Source organism: Tachypleus tridentatus, chromosome 8 (assembly GCF_004210375.1).
Source record: "Tachypleus tridentatus isolate NWPU-2018 chromosome 8, ASM421037v1, whole genome shotgun sequence".
NCBI classification, from domain to species: Eukaryota; Metazoa; Arthropoda; class Merostomata; order Xiphosura; family Limulidae; genus Tachypleus; species Tachypleus tridentatus.
This window is the reverse complement of record NC_134832.1, coordinates 110,472,370-110,495,825: the sequence shown is the minus strand read 5'-3', so window position 1 is coordinate 110,495,825 and position 23,456 is coordinate 110,472,370. Positions and strand designations below refer to the sequence as shown.

Sequence of the window (23,456 nt, the reverse complement as noted above, 5' to 3'; positions counted from 1 at the left end):
CATATTTAAAGGCTCTTCATTTAGAAGCACGATTGAGGTATGCAAGAAAGCATGTAGATAAACCCCTTATCCATTGGAAGAGTATTCTTTGGTCAGACGAGACTAAAATCGAGATTTTTGGCGACAATAATGTTCGCTATATTTTCCGTAAGAAGGGGGAACGAAATCTTCCAAAAAACACTGTCCCTACAGTTAAAGACGGAGGTTGCTCAATCATGCTATTGGGTTCCTTCAGCTCTTCTGGTGTAGGCAGCCTTCACCGTGTCAACGGAATCATGAGAAAAGAGGAGTACGTTGATATATTAGGTACTTATATCAAGAATGATGCTAGAAACTTGCGGCTTGGGCGTCGTTGGATCTTTTAGCACGACAATGACCCTAAGCACACATCGAAATATGTGCAATTCTGGTTGCAGAGCAACCATATAAGTATTCTGGAGTAGCCATCGCAGTCGCCCGATCTCAACCCAATTGAAAACGTTTGGCATGAGTTGAAGATCAGGGTTCATCAGCGTCATCCGAAACACTTGTAAGAGTTTGAGGCCTTCTGTAAAGATGAATGGAAGAAAATACCAGTCGAGTACTGTCAAACGATCATGAAGGGCTATGAGGAGAGATTGCGCCAAGTAATTCATCTGAAAGGCAACACAACTGACCATTAAAGTAGACGCACGAACACTTTCTGCCCCTCCTATGTTTGATTATTTGTTTATAAACAGTTTATTTGTAGTTCCGTTTAAATAAAACTTTATGTAAATGTGTATTATTATAATATGTATAATATACTTTACTCTCATTATCCTAATCGTAATGCTTTTTAAGTTATGAGGAAAACACTAATCACGACGCAGGGGTACGAACAGTGCACACTGTATGTGCATGTCGACATGTTCCGCATTTTAAGCCTTGAGCACGTTATAAAAACGACACTATCCCGTTATTTGGTTTTGTATATATAAACAAGACACCCTGCATTCAATGTATAGCAGCAAAATGCCCTCCATTATGTGTATACCAAGGAAATACCTTCTATTCAAGGTATATCATCAAGACACCCTACATTCAGTGTATATAAGCAAGATATCTTTCTTTCAGGGTAAATCATTAAAGGCCCCTTCCAAATTCATTGCAAATCTGCCAACGCACCATCTATTCAGTTCATATTGGCCAAAATATCCTCTCACTCAGCAAACATCGGCTAAAGTCCTATCGTATACAATGTAAACATCAGATAGGACACCTCTTATCTGATGTAAATATCCACCAAAACACGATTACTTGAAGATAATCTGTGGCTAGCTTTTGTAAATTAAGTTGTACTGCTTCAGAAGAATAATTATCACTGCTTATTTGAATATTCCACATGTTTATAACAAATGGTATAGTTTGTTTACTATTTTATTCTCAAAATATTTTCCAGGTATTTCATAAGCGCTCTGACCTGACACATATTTAGCCTCCATTATATTTTTCCACAAGAAAATACATTGGAATGAATACTTATAAAGCTAACTAGTCCTCATGTTTATAATTCTTACCATGGGAGGCCCGAGGCTAGTTCTTCGATAAAATGGATCGATAATCTGCCACGTGGTTAAGATGGCGACGTCAATCATCATCAACACCCCGACAACCATAAAAAGTTTGTAATCTTTGATTGCCTGTTGAGAAAGAATCGTTACTAAACAGCCTAATTGCTGTTAAACATTTATTAAAGAGAAAATGTAATAAGACCCACATTAGAAGATTAGTTGACAAGAAATCAATACATGTTGATTCATTATAGTTGTAAACATGAAGATACTTTAGAGTGTAAGTTATTGGCACTGCAAATAAACGACATTTATGTCTGAAATAAGCTCGGTTTACAGAAATGTTGAACAATATTGGCAGAATGAAACTAATATGACAAAGTTAGAGCAATTTTATACTTTTAATGATTTTAACATTGAAATTATTATACATATACATATACTCATACCATCTAAAAAATAACCAAGCCTAAGATCTCATCATGCCTTTCACAGATTGAACATGATCGTTACACTTCGCTTTTCTTACTAGTTGTAAATTTTACTTATTCGTAACACTTACCATCAGTTCTGTTGACACAAGAGGAACGGGTAAGTTAGATACAGATTTCTGTTTTTATTCCTTCATGACAATTTTCATCTCTGAGAAGTTATCAGGTAAGTGTAATAACTAGATACGTGTTGTTGTTTTTTTTAAATCATAAGAAAACAGCTATTCATTTAACAAACCAGTTCGATCGTATTAATCTTCTATTACATATTGTAACGTACGTATAGCAAATTTATATTTGTTGCTTATTACAGATGTTCTAATGCTGTAATTAAAAGTTTTTACTTCCAGATAGGCTCAGCAGATAGCCTGATGTGGCTTTGCTATAGGAAAATACACACACACACTTTCAAATAACAGTCCAAATAAACCATGGAATTATCTATGTTGGTTCCTTAATTGAGCAATGTTACTTCTGGGAAGCGTATCCATTCGTAACTTACCAAAACATATTTTAAAAACTATACTTTTTGTGCAATATAGACCTATTTAAATAAAAAATTCAAATAAGACGTTCCTTCCAATGTTATTTCATAATGCGTGCAATGAAAAGAGTTAAAAATTATGCAATTTATGTATAACCAAATAGAGGTATTTAGTCCTATTGATAGGCAAAGCATTGAGTTTTTCCAAGTAAATTATCACAGCTTTCTTTGTTTTTTATCCAAAGTGTCGAGTATCTCGAAATAGTGTGTCACAACTAGCTTTGTTGGACACCGAAGCTTTGAATATCTTGATATAAAGTGTCTTAACTAAATTCAAATCAATGAGCATTTTAAAATGTCCTCGCTAGTGTTGTTTGATATTCATAGCTTTGAGTATCTTGCAATAAAATATTTTAACTAGCTTTGTTTGGTAGTTAAAAACTTGGGGATATTGGAATAAATTGCCATAACTAGCTTTGCGTGGCACTCAAAAAATTATATATAAATAAAGTGTCATAACTCGCTTTATTGGTACTCAAAGGACTGGGTATCTTGAAACAAATTGTCATAACGTGTTTAACTTAATACCTCAACCCTTGATATAGTGTGATAACTAGCGTTGTTTGGTATCCAAAGCCTTGAACATTTTGAAATTTATTTGTTATGGAGTTTACGCCATCGCCAAGTAGAAATCAAAGCTATTTACTGCGAGGCAATGAAATGTACAGTTTGACAACATGATGTTGAATACGCGTGACTGAAAGACAAAACTGTCATGTTTTACTCGTACTTAGATTGAAATCAACAATTTTGAATTTTAGTTGTAATATTTCACTTTCAAGCTCATAAAAGTTTACCAGTTAACGTAATGCTTCTAACTACAAGGTTGGATATTTGATTCGTTTCCGTAACTTGCAAAAAAAAAGTTTAGTATGTCTTTCAAAACTTTGTTTGTTTGTTTTGGAATTTCGCACAAAGCTACTCAAGGGCTATCTGTGATAGCCGTCCCTAATTTAGCAGTGTAAGAATAGAGGGAAGGCAGCTAGTCATCACCACCCACCGCCAACTCTGGGGCTACTCTTTTACCAACGAATAGTGGAATTGACCGTCACATTATACACCCCCACGGCTGGGAGGGCGAGCATGTTTGGCGCGACGGGGTTGCGAACCCGCGACCCACAGATTATGAGTCGCACGCCTTAACACGCTTGGCCATGCCGAGCCCTTTCAAAACTTTCATAATTATTATTTCCTCCTTTCCTCCATCTCTTTCAGTTGCTTTTTAAAAAATTTTAACGCTCTGTCACAAATCGAATGTTATCTAATAATGCTCGCAACAATCTGGATCGTTGAATTAAATCAAATACTAAGATTGGCCGAAAAAAATAAGTTAAATACAATTGTGCCCTTAAACCTTATTTTTTTCAGTTGGCGTTCTATAAATTAATTCTGATACAACTATATATCCAGCAAAATGTTGAGAACGGAATAAGTTAATATTAGCACTATTGATACGTTGCTCGAATTTCTATAACTTAAAATATTCTTGCTCTCATTGTTAACATGGCAGCTTTAATCCACGATTATGAGAAATATCATCATTAATGAACGTATTTTTGTTTTTCATTTTATGTGATCCAAAGCTATCTGAATTAGTCGTTCCTAATTTTGAAGTGATAGACTAGAAGGAAGAGAGCTAGTCAACACCACCCACCGCCAACTATTTACCAACATGTTTTTGGATTGACTGTCACATTACAACACTCTCTCGAATGAAAGGGTGAGTATGTTAGGTTACAAATTTCGATCCCGAATCTCATAGCTTTCAAACCGAGCTTCCCTAATTAACAAGTATCGTTACGTTTTGTGTATACACTACATGGTCAAAAATATGTGGACACCCGACCATCACACCCATATGAGCTTGTTCAACATCTCATTCCAAAACCATGGGCATTAATATGGAGTTTGTCTTCCCTTTGCTGCTATAACAGTCTCCATTCTTCTGCGAAGGCTTTTCACGAGAGTTTGGAATATAATTGCGGGGATTCGCTCCTATTCAGCTACAAAAGAATTAGTTAGGTCGGGTACTGATGTCGAGCGAGAAAGCCTGGCTCGCAGTCGCCGTTCTAATTCATCCCAAAGGTGTTCGATGAGGTTGGGGTCAGGGTTCTGTGCAGGCCAGTCAAGTTCTTCCACACCAATCTCGGCAAACCATGTCTTTATAGACCTCGCTTTGTGCACGGGAACATGTCATGCTGAAACAAAAAAGGGCCTTCCCCAAACTGTTGTCACAAAGTTGAAAGCACACAATTCTCTAGAATGTCATTTTATGCTGTTGCATTCAGATTTCCCTTCACTGGAATTAAAGAGCCTAGTTCAAACCATGAAAAAACAGCCCCAGACATTATCGTTCTCCACAAACCTTTACAGTTGGCACTATGCACTTTATAATAACAGCACTTACAATTGATCGAGGCAGCTCTAGCAGGACAGAAATTTGACGAACTGACTTGATGAAAAGATAGCATCCTATGACAGTGCCACGTTGAAAGTCACTGAGCTCTTCAGTATGACCCCTTCTACTACCAATGTTTGTCTATGGAGATTGCATAGCTGTATGGTTTATTTTATTCACCTGTTAGCAATGGGCGTGGCTGAAATAGCCGAACCCACTAATTAGAAAGGAGGTCCACATACTTTTGGCCATGTAGTGTATCTTTTAAATATCAAACTTACATTTTATTTTGAATGAAAATAATCAATTAATGTTCAACTTTATTAATCTGCAATCGTTTTATTTCTGGATTATAACACTAGTAGAAGGAGGTACATAGTAAAACAAGAACGTATATCTATACATATCTCGTTTAAGAACCTCTTGAAATATTTTTTATATTGTTTACGTGACATGGAAACCAATTCAGTAGAAACGCTTTTACTATCAAAAAGCCTTTTCGTACTAATACTTCAATTGTTTTATTTCCCACCTAATGTATAGGGGAAGGATACCTGAAGCGTCACAGAGAGTAGAAACTGACTCACTTAGTAGTGATTTCAAATTGTATTAGAGCCGTTATGTACGTTCTTGGGCATTAAACGGACACACTGTCATTTTTCAAGCTCAGAAAACGTTCCAGGATGTCAGACAATCGATGTAGCAAACGTACGCTGTACTCTTTTATAGCAATAATAAAGCAACGTATCTGAAAGATTTTATGACAGGACAAAACTTTTTATTTAGAAAATCCAGAACACTATTCTTTTTTAGGGTCGTGACAATAAAAGTGTAGCTCTGGAAATTCGTCCTATGATACGCAGTTGTGTCATTTCAAGTGAATTTAATGTATTTTACACACGAACAATAATGTGTTTAATGATGGCAAAAAACATAAGTATAAAATTAAAAGAATTAACTTGTATTCTCGGTACTTTATGACAATAACGCTATTTATATTTTAAATCGCTTTCTAGAGTATTAATGTTTGTTTTGATTTTTGAATTTTACGCAATCTTACTCGAGGGCTATCTGCGCTAGCCGTTCCTAATCTAGCAGTGTAAGGCTAAAAGGATTGCAGCTAGTCATCACCACCCACCGCCAACTCTTGGGCTACTCTTTTACCAACGAATAGTGGATTGACCGTCACATTATAACGCCCCCCACGCCGGAAAGGGCGAGCATGTTTGGGCGACAGGGATTCGAACCCGCGCCCCTCGGATTACTAGTCGAACGTCCTAATCCACCCGGCCATCCCGAGTCACCTAGAATATTAATAATACAGGCTATTTACTGAGAATCCAGTTTTTTGTAGATATTTTTTCATAGCTGCTACGCCCTTTTAAATTCTAATCATGGAATGTTTTAGTGTCTAATATTCTTCCAGTACAATTTCATGTTCCTTAAAATTCGAAAAAGATATCATGGTTTTTATTTCGGACATGTGTTTAATTTTTATAAATATAACAGTAGTACTTCGCAGGGTGTGGATGTGTATTCACCAAAATGGCTACGGTGGTTCATTAGATCATTGCAGAGGTATATACAAATTACCAGTTATGCGTTTTGCGGTTTTAAGGGTGTTTTTGCGTTTTTAACCACTATCGCGCTTCAAAGGAGAGATACGTACTTTCGTTCTTTGTTGATAGATTTTCACCAAATTTGGTATGGAGGTTTATTGGGACCATGATAGATACATACATATATTCAGTTTTGTATTTTGCGGTTTTTATAGATGTTTTTACAATATAAGGAAAGCAAATTTTCAAGTCCTAAGATAACCTTTCGTTAATCATGAATTTACATAAATTCCATCCAGGGTACGGGTACTTTAGCTAGTTTGTAATAAATTAAAACTATTTTTTCAACCATATGTTGTTATCCGGAAAGGTCTGATTTTAGGTAGAATGCGAAAGTTGATGTGAGGTACTCCACATAAACATTTAACATCAATCTTAGCAAAACAAAACTGGAAAAAACTCAATCTGTGGATCTGTTGTTTTAAAACTAATAATTCCTATTGGACAAGTGAAAAAATTATAGCAACTTTATTTTAGAATAATTTAAATTAAATACGCAATGTTTTAAGAACTTTATAGTATGTTTATTAGTGTAATGAACGACTCATTTTTTAACTGTAGTGATAAGCTTTAATTTTGTTAGTACGATAAAGTAATGCTTAAATTCTAGCAAAACGCTTTAGTTCTCATAATAAACTATAAGCTGTAGTTTTATAGTGCAGTAGAAGGATAGTTTTTAAGTACAGCGATAATCTTTAGTTATTATAGCATAACATGACACTGATTAAGTGTAGCTGTGAGTTTTATTTTTTACAGAACATAAACGACACATTGTTTTAAGTACAGGGTTAATAAGCTTTATATTTTGTATTGCAGTAGAGGGATACTGATTAAACATAACACCAATCTCTAACTTTTATAGTTGGTACACGTCTTAGCTGTAACGACAAACTGTAAGAGCAGAGCAAAGTGATACGTTCTTGAATATAAGTTTTAGTCCTTATAATACAACAAAAAGGAATTTATTTGTAGCGATAAGCTTTAGTTTTAAGTTGCATAGGACAGAAGAGATTATTCCACTGTTATTTGGGAGATGTACAAGTAGAGTCTTCCACTGTCAGTTGGGAAATGTACAAGTAGATTATTCCACTGTTAGTTGGGAGCTGAACAAATAGATTATTCCACTGTCAGTTGGGAGATGTACAAGTGAATTGTTCCACTGTCATTTGGGAGCTGTATAAGTAGATTATTCTTACCAAGAATGGTAAAACTTAATATAGGTGGAAAATTTATTTACGTTACAAAATAAACTGTGTGAAGTAAAGCAAGTAGAGATTTTTCTTTTATTGTACTAACTACAACAAAACTACTACTATCTTTTCTCAGTTCTGATTTATCACCTGAGATTCAGAAATCTGTTTTAAATGCGGAAGGAACTGTCGAAACTCGACCGACAACGACAGAGACATAAAAGAAAGATGTATATTTGTACTAAAGGTGATATTGAACAACTAATCAACGTCACAAAACAAAAATAGAAACGATTAATAGATAAGACTAAAAATCAAACGTCAATCATAAAAACTCACAATAACTTGACATACTCTCCAGTCGAATTCATATGGTATGAAAAAAGTCGTAATCGATTCTCCTTGATCGAATGTGATGTCATATAGCTAAATGATATATCTACTTTTTATTTTACTTGGTATACCACGGAAACATGAACTAACTTTGAAATTTATGATAAAAACACTATTCGCTGAATTGTTTTTTTTTTTTTTTCAGATCCCTCTTAACTAGCCATTACGGATTTCAAATCAGGGGGCGTGTTAAAATCTATCTTTTATACTAGCCACACGTCGTTCTGCTCACGAGGTCTTTCGTACCATATGATAAGAACGCGTCAGCTGTGCTGAACACGATGTCAGAGGAAGGCCTATCTATAATGCCATTTTATATTAACATGCTTCGAATTGGAAATCGGTAATGGACTAATTACGAGGAGTGTGAAAAAACCCATCTGGAGTATTTGTTTGTTTGTTTGTTATTTGAATTTCGCACAGCAAAGCTACACGAGGACTATCTGCGCTAGCCATCCCTAAATTAGCAGTGTAAGACTAGAGGGAAGGCAGCTATCCATCACCGCTCACCGCCAACTTTTGGGCTACTCTTTTACTAACGAATAGTAGGATTGACCGTCATATCATAACGCTCCCACGGCTGAAAGGGCATGTGTGTTGTGATGGAAATTCGAACCCGCAACCCTTAGATTACGAGTCGAGTGCCTTAACCACCTGGCCATGCCGGACCCTCATAACTTAAAACAAAAATTAATTTTATTTATGCAGTTTCACACTGACCTGTTTCAGTACCATACCTCAGTCATAATTTTCATCAACAGATTATACCGGCTTAAAGACTTGACCTCAGACAAAATTTGATGACCGTTTTTCATTGCTAGGCCTTTCTAAGTTATTGTAACTAATGAAAATTATACTTACAAACAGAAACTTATAATTACTAATTGAACTAATTATATCTCATTGAGAAAAATTAGAAAAATGATTTTTCATAGATGTTCTGCGCGGAAGAAATGTAAGGAAATAAACTGTAATGTTTTCATATGTTAAAAGTGGTACACTTTACTGAAAAAATTATTTTTAAGAACTCCTATTTTTCGTTCTTTATTTACAAATTATATCACTAAAGATAAAATTAAACCCTCACGTACAGTCCTAATGAAAGTTATGTTCTTGTCGTAAGGAAGATACTTATACTTATAATTGTTTTATATTATAAAGAAATGTTTCATGCACATACCACAGATATTTTTCTAATTGTCTGAATCTGGAATATCGAAAGTGTGAAAGCGTGGTAGATTAACGTATAATATAGTAGAGTACTCTTATAAACAGCTTAGACTTAGATGAAAAATCATTAAACCGTGTAGTTTTAAAAAATAGTTGATGCATTATAATTCCCATTTGAGTACAAGCACATTTCCGATTTTCTTTTTCATAACACGGTTTGTCCATTTTGTATGTAAGTCAGAGGAATGGTCATCGGTTAAAACATTATTTTGAGCTACATCCATGATGTGAAGATAATGTGTTGAAAAAGAAAATGTGCTTGTACTGTGATGGGAATAATAACGAATCAACCATTTTTTTTAACTACACGGCTTAATGACTTTATATGTAGAACAGCTTTAAGTATGTAGTAAATAATATCACCTCTCATGTATCGCATAATAGTACGAATCTTACTAAGCCTTTTCTGATCACGAAAGCATAACTGGTCATAATTTCAGTCACTTAAAGTTACGATTGCGTTGAAGCTCTTACAAGTTACCGAGAAACATATGCAAGCACATACCATGATATAATGGTATCATATGTCTCTCAAACGTTCACAGATATCAAGTATGTTTTCGAGCTATGCAGTATGTAAAATATAGATGTTAAAAATAATAACCTAACTCTAAGTCTAACAGGTTCATGTTATTATACGTTCAAATATCACTCACTTTTTTGTTCAGTTTAATATCAGTGAAGATGGCGTGAACCCTCCAAGTTTTACTAAACATAGAGCCAAAGGCTAGGGTGAACCCAGACATCAACACCCAAGCTCGTCCCTAAAATGAGAAGAAAACAAACTACATCAGTGTTCTACGTAATATTAGAAACCCAGGAAGTAGCTTTTTTTAATTTAAAATGTATGCTTGAGTACATTTAATAAATTTACAAACAAATTTTTCTTCCATGTTGAAATTAATTTTTAATGAATGTATAAAGTTTTCCTTTTATCTTAGAAGTTTCATAATTCTTTCTGCTACTCGTTAGCTCCAGCTGTTTGTCTTCAGTGTAAAATAACATGATCTACAGGTGCTACAAAAATTCTTTTCATGGATTATCTACACAAAGTATATTTATTTTTAAGTAACTTTCGATAAAACTGAAATGTTCTATCTTAGAAAATTATTTTGCTACAGAAATAATGAAAGCAAAAGTAGTGTAGACTTTTATATCTACTTTCCCTTGAGTAAACCAGTTGTAGGCTTTTATAGCAGATAAGAAAATTATATTGCTAAAGAAATACGGATAAAATCAAAAAGCTCTAAACAGACAAAAATACACCGTTTTAAAAAAAATGGGAAGGATATCTATTTAACTTCCACCCTAGAGAGTTTGAACGAATGTAATTTCTTCAGAAGATTAGGGCCGTTTGATGTTTGACCTATGAAGTCACATATAGTTCACTTCTAATGTTACATACTTTGTCGTTATTGAAGCTACAATTTTCCATTAATATATTTTCAAAGAAAGTTATCATTTCCAAGTTACTCTTAAGGTTTCGACCTACCGTTATTCAACGATATTCTTTAAGTGACGAAGTAGATATTGTCCATCAGAATATATCCTACAGTTAATTGAAATATTTGACTGGATGGAATGTACATAAAACAATTATAATTTGAATTTGTCGTACTCGCAAGACAAGTAAGTATAAGCTCAGTGTAATTCATTAGCAGCCAACTGTTATTTACTAGACAGTAAAGATTGTGTTACCTTTCTATATTAAATAGAACCAAGAATAATTCCCGATCAGAGCAAGTTACGTACTTAGAGCGAAACACAAAATAAATAATGTCACCCGTATAGTTAATTCAACATACATTATTTTTTGCGTTTCTACTTATCAAAATTAGAATTGATTATTTCATCATTTAGATACTTTCACTGTTGACGACGTTTTCGGTCGTAATCCTAATCATGCCTCATGAGGTTCGGCCTCCTACGGAGGTTTAAGTTAATGCGAAATACATTTCTTAAGTTAATAGTACAAAACATCCTTTATAATAGAAAGTTTACTGATAAACCGTAAACCAAAAGTTAGAAACAATACTATTATACATATTAACTAGTATAAACCCATACTCTTAACGAAAGTTAATCTGGTGTACACTTTCTACTATTTGAACAATACTTAAGATTAACCTTCCTTCTTTGACCTAAGTAAGTGTAGATAAAATACCTGATTTGCAAATATTCTATGATGTGAAATTATGTTTTTAATGTAGAGTGGCCAAGTTGAGTAGTGTTTAGATTAATAAAATAATAATATTTCATAATAAAAAATTAAAAGAATGAATGTAGCGACATGCTCTACAAAAACGTCAAATGTGATTATTAGCAAAATATTTCTCTACTGATCTATTTTTCAACATAATTACTTTATTTTGTCTTTGTTTTTATAGCTGCAGCTTGGTATACTCTTCAGTCAGTACTCGTGAATGCTAAAAGCGTAAACAATTCAATTTTCTTGTTATTAGATGTTCGAATGCTTGGAAGCGCGTAATTACAATTAACAGTTTCAAAATTATGTGTATTCATTTTGGAGAGCTCAAAATATTTTCCATCTACTTTGCTGACTTATTCTTGGTTTATTCAGCCTGCCCACTTGTTTTTGTGTATGTGTAAGCTCTATGCAAATACTATTAAAAACTTCTGAATATAATACTTTTACTTTTCTTATTGGACACCAAGTCTTATTTGTATCATGTACGAACTAAAAAGCTCACCATATTTGTACAATTTTTAGTATGTTTTGGCTATGAGTTTAATTGTAGTAAAGTTTAAAATGATAATAGATAGAGTAAAGGTAAAAACTATTAATTAAAAATGTATTACTTATGTGCTTGTTTATTGTTAAGCATAAAACTACACAATAAACTATCCATGCTGTGACCACCACAGGTATTGAAGCTTGGTTTTAAGAGTTATAAGCCTTGAGAGATTAATTTGGGGCAGATTGCTTATGATCCATTTTATAAACAGACTTCATTCTTATATGTAATACTTGGGTTGGACTTTGGTTTGATTTGAATCTCGCACAAAGCTACACGAGGGCTATCTGTGCTAGCTGTCCCTAATTTATCAGTGTAAGACTAGAGGGAAGGCAGCTAGTCATTACCACCCACCGCCAACTCTTTGGCTACTCTCTTACCAAGGAATAGTGTGATACCGTCTCATTATAACCTCCCACGGCTAAAAAGGGGAGCATGTTTGAGCGACGGGGATACGAACCCGCGCCTTTCGGATTACAAGTCGAACGCCTTAACTCACCTGGCCATTACCTTCTGAAACGGTTTCACAACATCAATGGATATTTAATAATTATTTCAATTTTCTATATTTCGTTCCACCCAGTGGCATAGCTGTGTGGCTACGAACTCACACCAATATGAATCAAAAACCCATTGTGGAGCTTTATACTTAATTCCAAACAATCAATTAACATATTTCGTATTTTAGAATTTCTGCTTCTATTTTGTACTTTTCTTATTATGATACTGATATTAGTATAACGTATGTTTTCAGTTTCAAACCTGTGTTAAACACTCTTTATAATAACAAACGTATAAATACATGAAACATTTTTCCAACGATCTCTTAACTTTTTAAGATTTTATACAGTATATTTTCAAAGAACTCGGTTGATATAATTTAATAACGTTTTATTTATTAATAAAAATAATTATGGTTAATCTAATGATAAAATAAGTTTGATGAAGGGTTGTATATTGGTAATACCTACTTTTAATACTCACTCAACACTTCTCCAAACTGTATTTTATTAAAAGGTGGAATCGTCGTCATGAAATCCAACTTGAAGTTTATTTATGAAATGATAATTGAAAATAACAACGAAAATAACAAAAACTAAAAACAGGAGCTTACAGCACAGATGTAAGGGAAATTCTGTTCACTTGTAAGTCCACTGTCCATTCCTAGCAGGATGACACTTGTATAAGTCAACATACAACCGACGATAATAAGGTTGTTCAGGTAGGGACTTGACATCTTTATGTTCCTAAATACAAGAACAGAAACGGAAACCATGCAATTATGCTAAACCACATGGATTGGAGTGCATATCATCAGACACAAATGTATAAAGAAATTAAAAAAATATATAGTAATTTTGTTTTACTTTTTCCGATGTAAAATACTATTTTACGTCTAAAGATTATGTAAGTTACATTTTGTTAATTTATTTTGTTAATATTTTTGAGTATTTAAAGTACAAAACGGATTGTTATTCACGTTAATGCCCAAAGTTCTTGCTCAGGCTAGATGATTAAACCGAAGTCGATTTTTTGATCAATTACTGTAATGATGTCTTTAAGAAATATTATGTTTTTGACAATATTTGATCTCAGGTTATTCATTTTCGCTTAATTATATCTTATTAGTTCCGAAAGTAATTTTCTCGACCGTCCTAACGCTTTAAACTAATCTTACCAGAAGAAAACAGGTTAAGTGATTGACAAAAAATTCTACTCGTACTAGGTGCCCACCTTTGGTTTCTGTAGCGAATATTCACTACTAGAAAGACACTTGCCAGCAAGATTCCTAGGATAGAGAAGGTAACCAAAAGGGAATAGACTGTAACGCTAATTCTTGTTCTTTCTATAACAATGAGAGTTCTGTCCATGGGCGGGTCGGTATCTCCTGATAATAACATGTTGGGAAGAGTTATTCTGAAGTTAATAGAGAACTACTTTACAGCAAATTTAAAAGTCAAAAACGGCTAAAATGAGATAGAATCATTTTCCACGTTGACGTTAGTGAAACGTTGTCTTTTAAATGATACAGTTTTCTATCCTATTTTAACTGTTTTTGAATTTTAAATTTTGTTAGAGTGTGAGATACTCCAACACTTATATTTACACTAAGTGTTCCTAACACTTCGTGACAAATGACTTTCTATTGATATATCCTGGTAGTTAGTTATCTTATTTTATGATTCATGGTCTTTGTTTTGTACCATAAAATATAATTTGCTGTTTACTGAAAGAATCTTGAAAAATCCTAAAAGAAATTATTGCTTACAAGAATTATAAAAGGATTCCGAAATACATTAAAATATTTGTTATCATCTTTGGTCTTACTTCCAGCACAAGAGTAAAACAAGACACCTTTACATATCACATTCTATTAACAAATAACAAAACACATTAGGAGTGTCGAAAACGTAACAGAAAAACAAAACACACATATAATTTACAGTGTTGGCGTATCTTACATTAAAAACAACAAATAAACAAGCCATCTATAGTTTGATTGCATCATAATATCAAAACAACTGATAACAGGGTTATGTACCACGTAAAGGAGATTACTCAGGCGTGAAACGAAAATGAAGAATGTATACTTGTAATGTATTCTGTAAAATAAGTGGAAAAATGTGTCGTGAGTAACGATGGTGCAGCAAATCATGGAAACTAAACAGGGCGTAAAAATAATGATACGATGGTAATATTGTATTGCAATGACCACTTGTCATGTATTTACATAATCTGCCTTTAGATTATTTTCATTGATGTAAATATAAAAATTTATAAGTGAAAGAAATGAAGAGCATTTAATAATATGTCAACAACATTATGTCAGATATATCCACTGCCGACGAGGCTTTTCGTCAATACCAATGCTAATAAGAACCGGTTGGAATACAACAAACTTAATAGTTGTTTATGAAAGCAAGATAAAATCATCGTTAATGTTAGTAATGCTGGATTTTTATACCAAGCATGTGTATGTCGTTTCATCTCATTTACATTGATCTTTGGTTTTAAAAAGAAAAGCTGTTAGAACTTAATAAATCTTCGTTGGTTTAAAACCAACCTATGATGGATTTCTCGGATTTTATTTTGTTTTTAAACTTTAATCTGCAGACATATTTGGGAAGAAGCTTAATTGTCTGTGCAAAACATTGAAAAATAATAACATAAAAATGAATTTGTCACATGGGAAAAATTAGCAGTACAGTAAAAAAGCAGGAAGAACAGATATTACACAAAAACAGTAAAATGTAAAGTATTTTTATATATTACCATTGTATTTTTGTCTAGAGGTCAAGAAAAGTTACCGTTGTTCACTTTTGAAAAAAATTATTTTGAAGAAGTTATATAGTTATATTTAAAACAAAAGAGAAAATGAACATTTGAAGGGGAAAATTTAAAAAAAAATATTGTTTATTACAACAGATTATTGGTTGTATTCTCATCAAACCTTTGAATGAATTATATTTTATATGTCACTGACAAAGCTATATCCTAGTAGAATACATAAAATATTAAATAATCTATTTTTCATGGATTAAATACTTCCTTAAATTAAATATTTTTTCTACCGTACAAGAAATGCTTGAGCTCAAAAAGAAATGTAAACGAGTCTTTCATATGAAGATCCACTTTACAGACTAACGATAAAACTCACCTCTCCACTTGATAGTTGTCCCCTTACTTAAGTCCAGACTATTAGCGATAGAATCATATTCACCAATCTTCTTCTCAGTCCCTCCTTTTATATGTGTGGCGAATTGAAGACTTGTGAAACAAATATCTCAGAGAACATTTATAGTTTCGTTTACAATAACCAAACTATATAAAGAACAGCTATTACTTTAATACGAGTTTTTATGCACAAACATTCTTTCCACATCCTTCTGTAATTTATTGACATTTAGATACTTGAAAGCTATTTTTATTCCAGTTCAATAGCTCAAGGTTCATTCAGCTAGTAAATACGTTGTTGATACTTTTTGATAAAAAAAATCTCACTAAAGGAGTTCTTATAATTATTTTAAGTGAACTAAAATGTTATATATGTATGTATATATGATTGTGTCATAACCATACCTTTAAGTTTATGGAAAATGATTATTGGTTTTATTTGCATAATCGACTGGTATATTTGTCTAAACTATATCGTGTAACTGGATTTTTCTTTGAGCTGTGTTTCGGTGCCAAAATATACTTTTCATTCCTTTAACATAAGTGTACGAAAAATCTGTTTATTAATTGTTATTTTCAATGGATTAATGTGTAAGGTAACAACTGTTACGTGTTGAAAGGATGAGAAAAAATAAACTTAACACATACACAAAAATTAAATAAGTTAATCCCAAAAAAAGAGTGGGAAGCTTTGTATTCTCAGAAGAAGTAATAAAATAAACACATATATCTCAAGCCAATTAAATATTGCATTAGCGCATAAACTAGTTGTAAAGCATTTTCGAAGACTAAATTAATCACTGTAAGACTACATAATTGGTTCCGTTGTAACAAAGTAACGTTGTCACTAAAGTTAAGGTTACGTTTTGTTGCTCTAATTCAGATTAAGAAAAACAAAGCCTCCTGAACATCCAAGGATTTCTTCTCAAATGTCTTTTAGGTTCGATGTTTCTCTTTTTTTTTTTTTTTTTTTTTTGTCAATCTAGGAAAGCAAGCAGTCGTCAGCGTAGCATTGTTCCAAAGTGAATAGTGTTATACCGGATCTACTTATAATGTCACTGTGACAGCCATGGACAAATAAAGCAGAACAAATAAGAAATAAAAATCGAAAGACTTGAGTTTTTACCAAATTAACACTGTAATGTAACAAGTAATTTTTTGTTTTGTTTCGTCTATACATTGATAAGGAACTACAAAAATTAAATATAAGTATATTCTTGCATACATATAGCATGTGTCAGGAAAACGTATTTTAAAGAATTTCAAACACTAAAATAAATGCACCATAACTACTTATTAGCAGTATCTGATTGGGTATTTTCAACACTAATTATAGTTCGAGTTCCTTCAAATTGTTTAGGCTTTCTTTTCTTCAGATCAAAATAAGGCCTCAACTGCAAGTTCGAAACGACACCAGTGTCAGAAAGTGCAGTTTGTTCGTGTTTATAATTAATATTTCTGTAAGACAGAATTATAAACCTTTTTGGAGACTGTTGTTGTTGTTATTTTAAGTTCACCAATGATTTCCTGTGGGTGGTTATAGAAATTCGTTAATTTCTGAATAGATATTTACGTCTAACATATTTCTTAGTTAGCTGATATTAAATGTTACATACGTGGGGTACAAGGTTTGGGATAAGTTTACCAAATTTTTTTAAAGTTTATTTTTAAAATAAACTTGTTGTTAGAAAATTATGGAATTTACAAGTGAAGGATTACAAGTCGAGCTACGCAAAGAGCTATCTGCACAAAGCCATAAACTAGGAAGAAGACAGCTAGTCAACAATATTCACTGCTAACTGTTTTACTGCTCATATCTACCCGCAAAATTAGATTTGACTGTAACTTTCATGGTACACTCTCGACTCTAAAGTGCGGAGGACATTTTGTGGCAATGGGTTGCGAACCATGAATCCTTGGATTCGCAGTCTGGTTCAATGCGTGTTAGGTCTGATAAATACAAAGTAATATTGTTCTTGTATTGAAGTTTAAGTTTGTTGCGACTTTTAAAAGTGTTTGTACGCTATTGATTTTCTCACATGCAAGATAATGTTAACAGAAAGAACGAAAGGTTCACCTCAGTTGACTGTAATCAAACACACTATTCTCGTGAGTATGAATGTGTGTTAGATGGTGGCTGTTGTAATCAGTACCTACTTAATATGACTCTCAAAACACACGTTTGTATTGAAACGCTTTGCCAAGATAACAGTTCTCGTTCGTATAGCTTTTTATATAGACTTAAATTGAATGAAAAAAGTCATTATCTAAACTCGTATCTGTCACGTACAAAAACCTAAAAATATTTACGTCTTTAATGGATACAATTACTGATTCAGTATACAATGTCTTCACTCTGTATCAGTTTTATCAAAAGATTGAATACGTCAAAGTTCGCTTGCATAAATCTAAGCTGTAATGTTGCCAAGTTGTTTTCTTGGTAAAGTTTTGTGAATAAAAAATTGTTTATCTGACCATTAGTCTATTGATTAACCATGTCTACTGTTCAACATGATTATCAGAAAATACAAAAGTTATTTATTTCGTTCTGAAATAAAAACACTATTTAAAGTACTTCCGAAATCACATGCAATATTTGTAAACAAATTATTTATGAGAATGAGGCATCCAAACATCAAAACTGGATTTACAAGATACTTTAAATAACGATTAAATCAATACAGTCTTAAGCCTAAAAGTTTTAACGAGAGTCGTATGAAGTTTTATGATTAGAGAATAAGTTTGTTTGTTTGTTTTTTGAATTTCGCGCAAAGCTATTCGAGGGCTATCTGCGCTAGCCGTCCCTAATTTAGCAATGTAAGACTAGAGGGAAGGCAGCTAGTCATCACCACCTACCGCCAACTCTTGGGCTACCCTTTTACCAACGAATAGTGGGGTTGAGTGAAACATTATAATGCTCTCACGGATGAAATTGCGAGCTTGTTTAGCAAATTATGAGTTTAGCACCCTAACTACAAAAGAAACTGAGGCTCATCTCGCTCAGAATAACAACGAAAACCTCAACAGAGATTTCGAGAATTCTTTAAAATGAATCATACTGGAACTTGTATAATTTGTAGATAAAGTTTAAAGGAATATCAAAACATTAAAAAAATTATAGAGATAACACAACCAAACATGAACAGGATATCACAAACTGGTATGCTTAAATAATTTTATCTCAAGCTTTGTAAACGAATTAAAGAAAAAAACATTTTTAAACTTTAATATATATCTTTTATGATAGCGATGTACATAAAACAACCTTTAGTATGTGCCAAAAATAAACCTTCAGAAGACAAACATGTGAATGAATTTATTCCGAGAAAAAAATAGCGATTTAAAGAAATGAGTGAATATTATATCATATCGTTTATATTTAGTGTCGCTTTAAATTATTGTACAATATCATGTTTGGTGAAAAGTTACAAATATTTTCTAACTCTCTATACAAGCAGCAAAAACAATGTGAAAAATTGGCGAATTACCTTGAAATTGTTTCAGAAGAATGAGCCCTCTTCGTTCATTTCGAATGAAACTAACTGGACCCTGAAACGCCAAAAATCACAAAACAACTGTTTTAGGTTACTGTATATATACATAATTTCATTAGTTTTAGCTATTTGTATGCAGTAAATTAACCATAAGTTGTACTAATTGTTTATGCTAAAAAATAAAATTTTCTTGAAATAAGTACAGAAGTGGAATACATGTTGATTGTAAATATACACAACTTTATGTTTATGTTGTAAGCAGTATGCACATATATATATATTTAATAACTATTATTGAAGACGGGATTCAAGCAATTCCTTATTAATCCTCATAAATCATACAAGAAATCTAAATTTTAAAAGTAAATCAATACTTATCCTACTTGACATGGAAAACACTCAAATTAATGTTTATCTTAGAGGTTCTAGCTGTATATAATGTATTAATATTAAGCTGGTGCTTTTATGAAATTCATTATGAATTTTGTTGTTAGAAATATTGAACTCAGGTTTTATTCGGTGCCATTCTTATTCAACAGCCTATTTAATAACGACAACACGAGTTGTTGTTTTTTCCAATAGTTCAAACAGCCAGAAACTGTAAAACTCAACTGCCCGTTTGCTACAATAAAAATATATTAAAGGTGGGTAAAAATTCAGTAAATTTTAATTTTTCGCCTCTGTAACTTGTTCTGTTTCCTTACTCTTTATTTTATATTTCGTGAAATTTTTCTAATATTACATTTCATGAACTTAATGTGTAATCATTGGTACAAAATACTTCAAATTGAGAAAAAGGACATAAACCTTGTGTGGAGTGACTGTAACAGATCAAAAGTGGCATAGACAGTTTGTTTTTTTTAAATAATTCCCAGCAAAAACTATGTTTCTGTTCATTTCAGAGGCCGCCAACGACTGTACTACGTGCCTACCAACCACAAAGAAGTAGCAATCGCAACTGTTTACCGTGCGCTTGGCAACCACATTCACGATTATGGCTTACGTGTCTAACAAACTCCACAAGTAAAAATGTGTCCACAAACAATGAACGTGTATAAGACTTGTGAAGATTCCTATACAACCCGCGTCTCTTTCTACTTAGTTTTTAAACTTTGAATGTAGAACACGTGTGGAGTATTTCCTACAGCACACGATGTGCTGCATCATAACACTATAACATTAAACCTTGCGTCATAAACTCATGTTAAACTACCTCAGAAGTATTTGGCAAAACATTACCCATATAACATAAACAGCATAAAGGGTATACAAGTCCTCCAGTGGCACTGCGGTATGCCTGCGGACTCGCACAGCTAGCTATAAAGTAGGTTTCGATACCCGTAGTGGGCAGGGCATAGATAGCCTATTGTGTAACTTTGCGCCTAATACCCAATTAATCTTCATGAAAATGTGAACATCTCTAAAGAATAAATGCAAAACAAAATATTTTATTTCACATGATAGGAAAAACATATAAAATTATGCACTAAACTCGTAAAGAGACCCATTTTGTAGACTTTATATGTAGGGATGGCCAAGGTACTTAATAGGCACAATACAAATAATAATGCACAGTATAAACACAACATTGACAGAGAGAGAGCTTTACTTTAAAAGAGGATTACCACTCACTTTCATTTCCTTTTCAATCAAGCAAGGCAAGGAAACATCTACAACTATTCTATTTTATCACTAACGTCATTTTAAACCTAAGTCCTTTCTATGTGTTTTGGGCAGTGCACGATACCATCACTTATTCATTTTAACTAGTAATAAGTAAAGAAAAACAACAAAATAATAAGTCTAGTGTAAACGATGTTATATTTACCTTTTAAATTTAGCTCTTTTACAGATATCTGATATTATTTCAAAAACTTAAGGACAGTGTGAAACAAGAGTTAAGTAGTCAACAATAGAACAACATATAGAACACTCAATGCTTCATATACTATACATTTTACAGAATACTCAATGCTTTATACACTATACAATATATAAAATACTCAATGATTTATAGACTATACAGTTGATATCTTTAGGGAGCCACCTTATGCTATATAGGAAATGAAGGAATTTTTAAAAAAATCAATACACATAACTTTGATTTTATTACACACAGTTATAGAATACATTAAGGAGAAAGAATATCACAAAATAAGCAATAAAAACATTTTGTAAATGTACAATTATCATACCTACACGACTTTCAATGTTAAAATTTAATGTTAAACTGTGAAATGTATACTTGATTTTGATATTACTGCAGTTAGAAGTTATATATTCTTGCCTGTTGGTATGCAGTTTGTTTACAATAATATCAATGGTATGTCAAAGTAGGCATCAATCTAAGAAAGTGTGTCCACTTAAAACCAAGTTGAGTCAAACATGTCTTCATTATTACAGATTCTCGCTACAAAATTGGTCAAATTCACTGACCTCGTAACCATTTTGTACTCATTAATTTTACAGTGTTACATTAAACCTTAATAGTGAAAGTCATATATGGATGAGCTATGTATAGCGATATCATTGCTATATTATTGTTTGCATTCTATTTTGACACTTCCTACATCATTTCACATTTCCAGTATGTTTTCTTATTACTTGTTATTGTTAGAAGCGTATTTGAACAGTTTAATTATAAAATACTGCTTCTTTTTGCTGTTGAAAAATTGATTTATTTTAAATTCCATAAGCTTATCTATCTCTAACTTTCTGTATATCTTTTTCACTCTTTCTTTTCTATAGTTTGTCCCTCTTTTTAACTGTACGTCTGTCACTTGTAAGCGTGCTTTTATCCGTTTATCATTACCGTGACTCCGAGGAAGGATGTCTTGTTTAAAGCTTCACGAAACAAACGAACCCACATGGGGTCTTTATATTCGAACATTTCTAAACTCTTGGAACTTTTCTCCGACATCAGTTTCTGTCGCACCTTCTGCATTGCCAGCGCTATAGCCCAGATGCCATCATAAGCATAGCCGTGGAATCGACTATAGTTAATCCTTCTGCCTTTCTTATATTGGGCCTCGTACTCCGAAGGTACCTTATTTGGAGAAAAGTCAAAGAATTAAGCACATTTAAAATGAACAAATTAATCTCACTAAAAGAGTGGACACATCAATATTTTTAAAAAAGTGAATTATTACGATATTCTGGTATTAACTGTGATAGCAGTGTTTCTACTTCATTTATTTCAGGACTTTGTTTGTTTGTTTTGGAATTTCGCACAAAGCTACTCGAGGGCTATCTATGCTAGCCGTCCCTAATTTAGCAGTGTAAGACTAGAGGGAAGGCAGCTAGTCATCACCACCCACCTCCAACTCTTGGGCTACTTTTTTACCAACGAATAGTGGGATTGACCGTTACATTATAACGCCCCCACGGCTGGGAAAGCGAGCATGTTTGGCGCGACTCAGGCGCGAAACCGCGACCGTCAGATTATGAAGCGCACGCCTTAACGCGCTAGGCCATGCCAGGCCTATGTCAGGACTAAGTAAAGTAAAGTGATATAATAAAGAAATAAAGAAGTAATATAACTATAGGTACGACTAAATAGTTAACAGAAGAACACTGTTATGAAAACATTATAACTTGCTTATGCCAGATATATCTAGATCAGGAGTTCACCTCTTGTAGTTGTTTTGTCTAATAATTTCAAGTTAACCTAATAAAAAGTTGTAGCCATAGATATACTCCACATATCTAACAATAAACACGTTTTGAGTATAAACCGTTTCAAATTATCTTAGTGTTAATCTAGTTGAGTGGTTTGAAATAGACTTTCCAATTGTATGACTACACCTGGCAAAGCTCGTGGGTATACAAAAATTTAAGTATGTCGAAAAATAAAAGTTAAAACCAAGTGAAACTTTGATGTATTTCCTTTAACTGATCAATTATTTTCACTCCTTAAACCTTGGAGTCGTGAAAGCCGCAAAAATGGCCACCTCACTCCAGTTTCCTTCAGAAAAACAAAACAGAAGCAATGTACTTATGCAACAACATGACAATACTATTTCAGTTAACAGTGTTATTTATGAAAGTTGAAACAAAATTGACAATTAACAGAGGCTCCTTGGTAAAACTAACAAAATAGAACATGGGCATACATTTTTAATTGTAAATCCTGCA

The 23,456-nt window shown here is 32.9% G+C and overlaps 1 protein-coding gene across 1 annotated transcript in view; it reads right to left on the bottom strand.

Moving 5' to 3' along the window:
* The window catches only part of LOC143223205 (gamma-aminobutyric acid type B receptor subunit 2-like), a 245,278-nt gene that overhangs the window by 23,009 nt on the left and 198,813 nt on the right, over window positions 1–23,456 (bottom strand). Inside the window, exons 7-13 of the mRNA XM_076450812.1 lie at window positions 22,135–22,368; window positions 19,317–19,377; window positions 15,812–15,895; window positions 13,888–14,041; window positions 13,268–13,400; window positions 10,054–10,161; window positions 1,539–1,661 (exon numbers count right to left, since the gene is read on the bottom strand). Of these exons, the coding sequence (XP_076306927.1) occupies window positions 1,539–1,661; window positions 10,054–10,161; window positions 13,268–13,400; window positions 13,888–14,041; window positions 15,812–15,895; window positions 19,317–19,377; window positions 22,135–22,368 (897 nt within the window). The remainder of the gene's footprint in view (window positions 1–1,538; window positions 1,662–10,053; window positions 10,162–13,267; window positions 13,401–13,887; window positions 14,042–15,811; window positions 15,896–19,316; window positions 19,378–22,134; window positions 22,369–23,456) is intronic.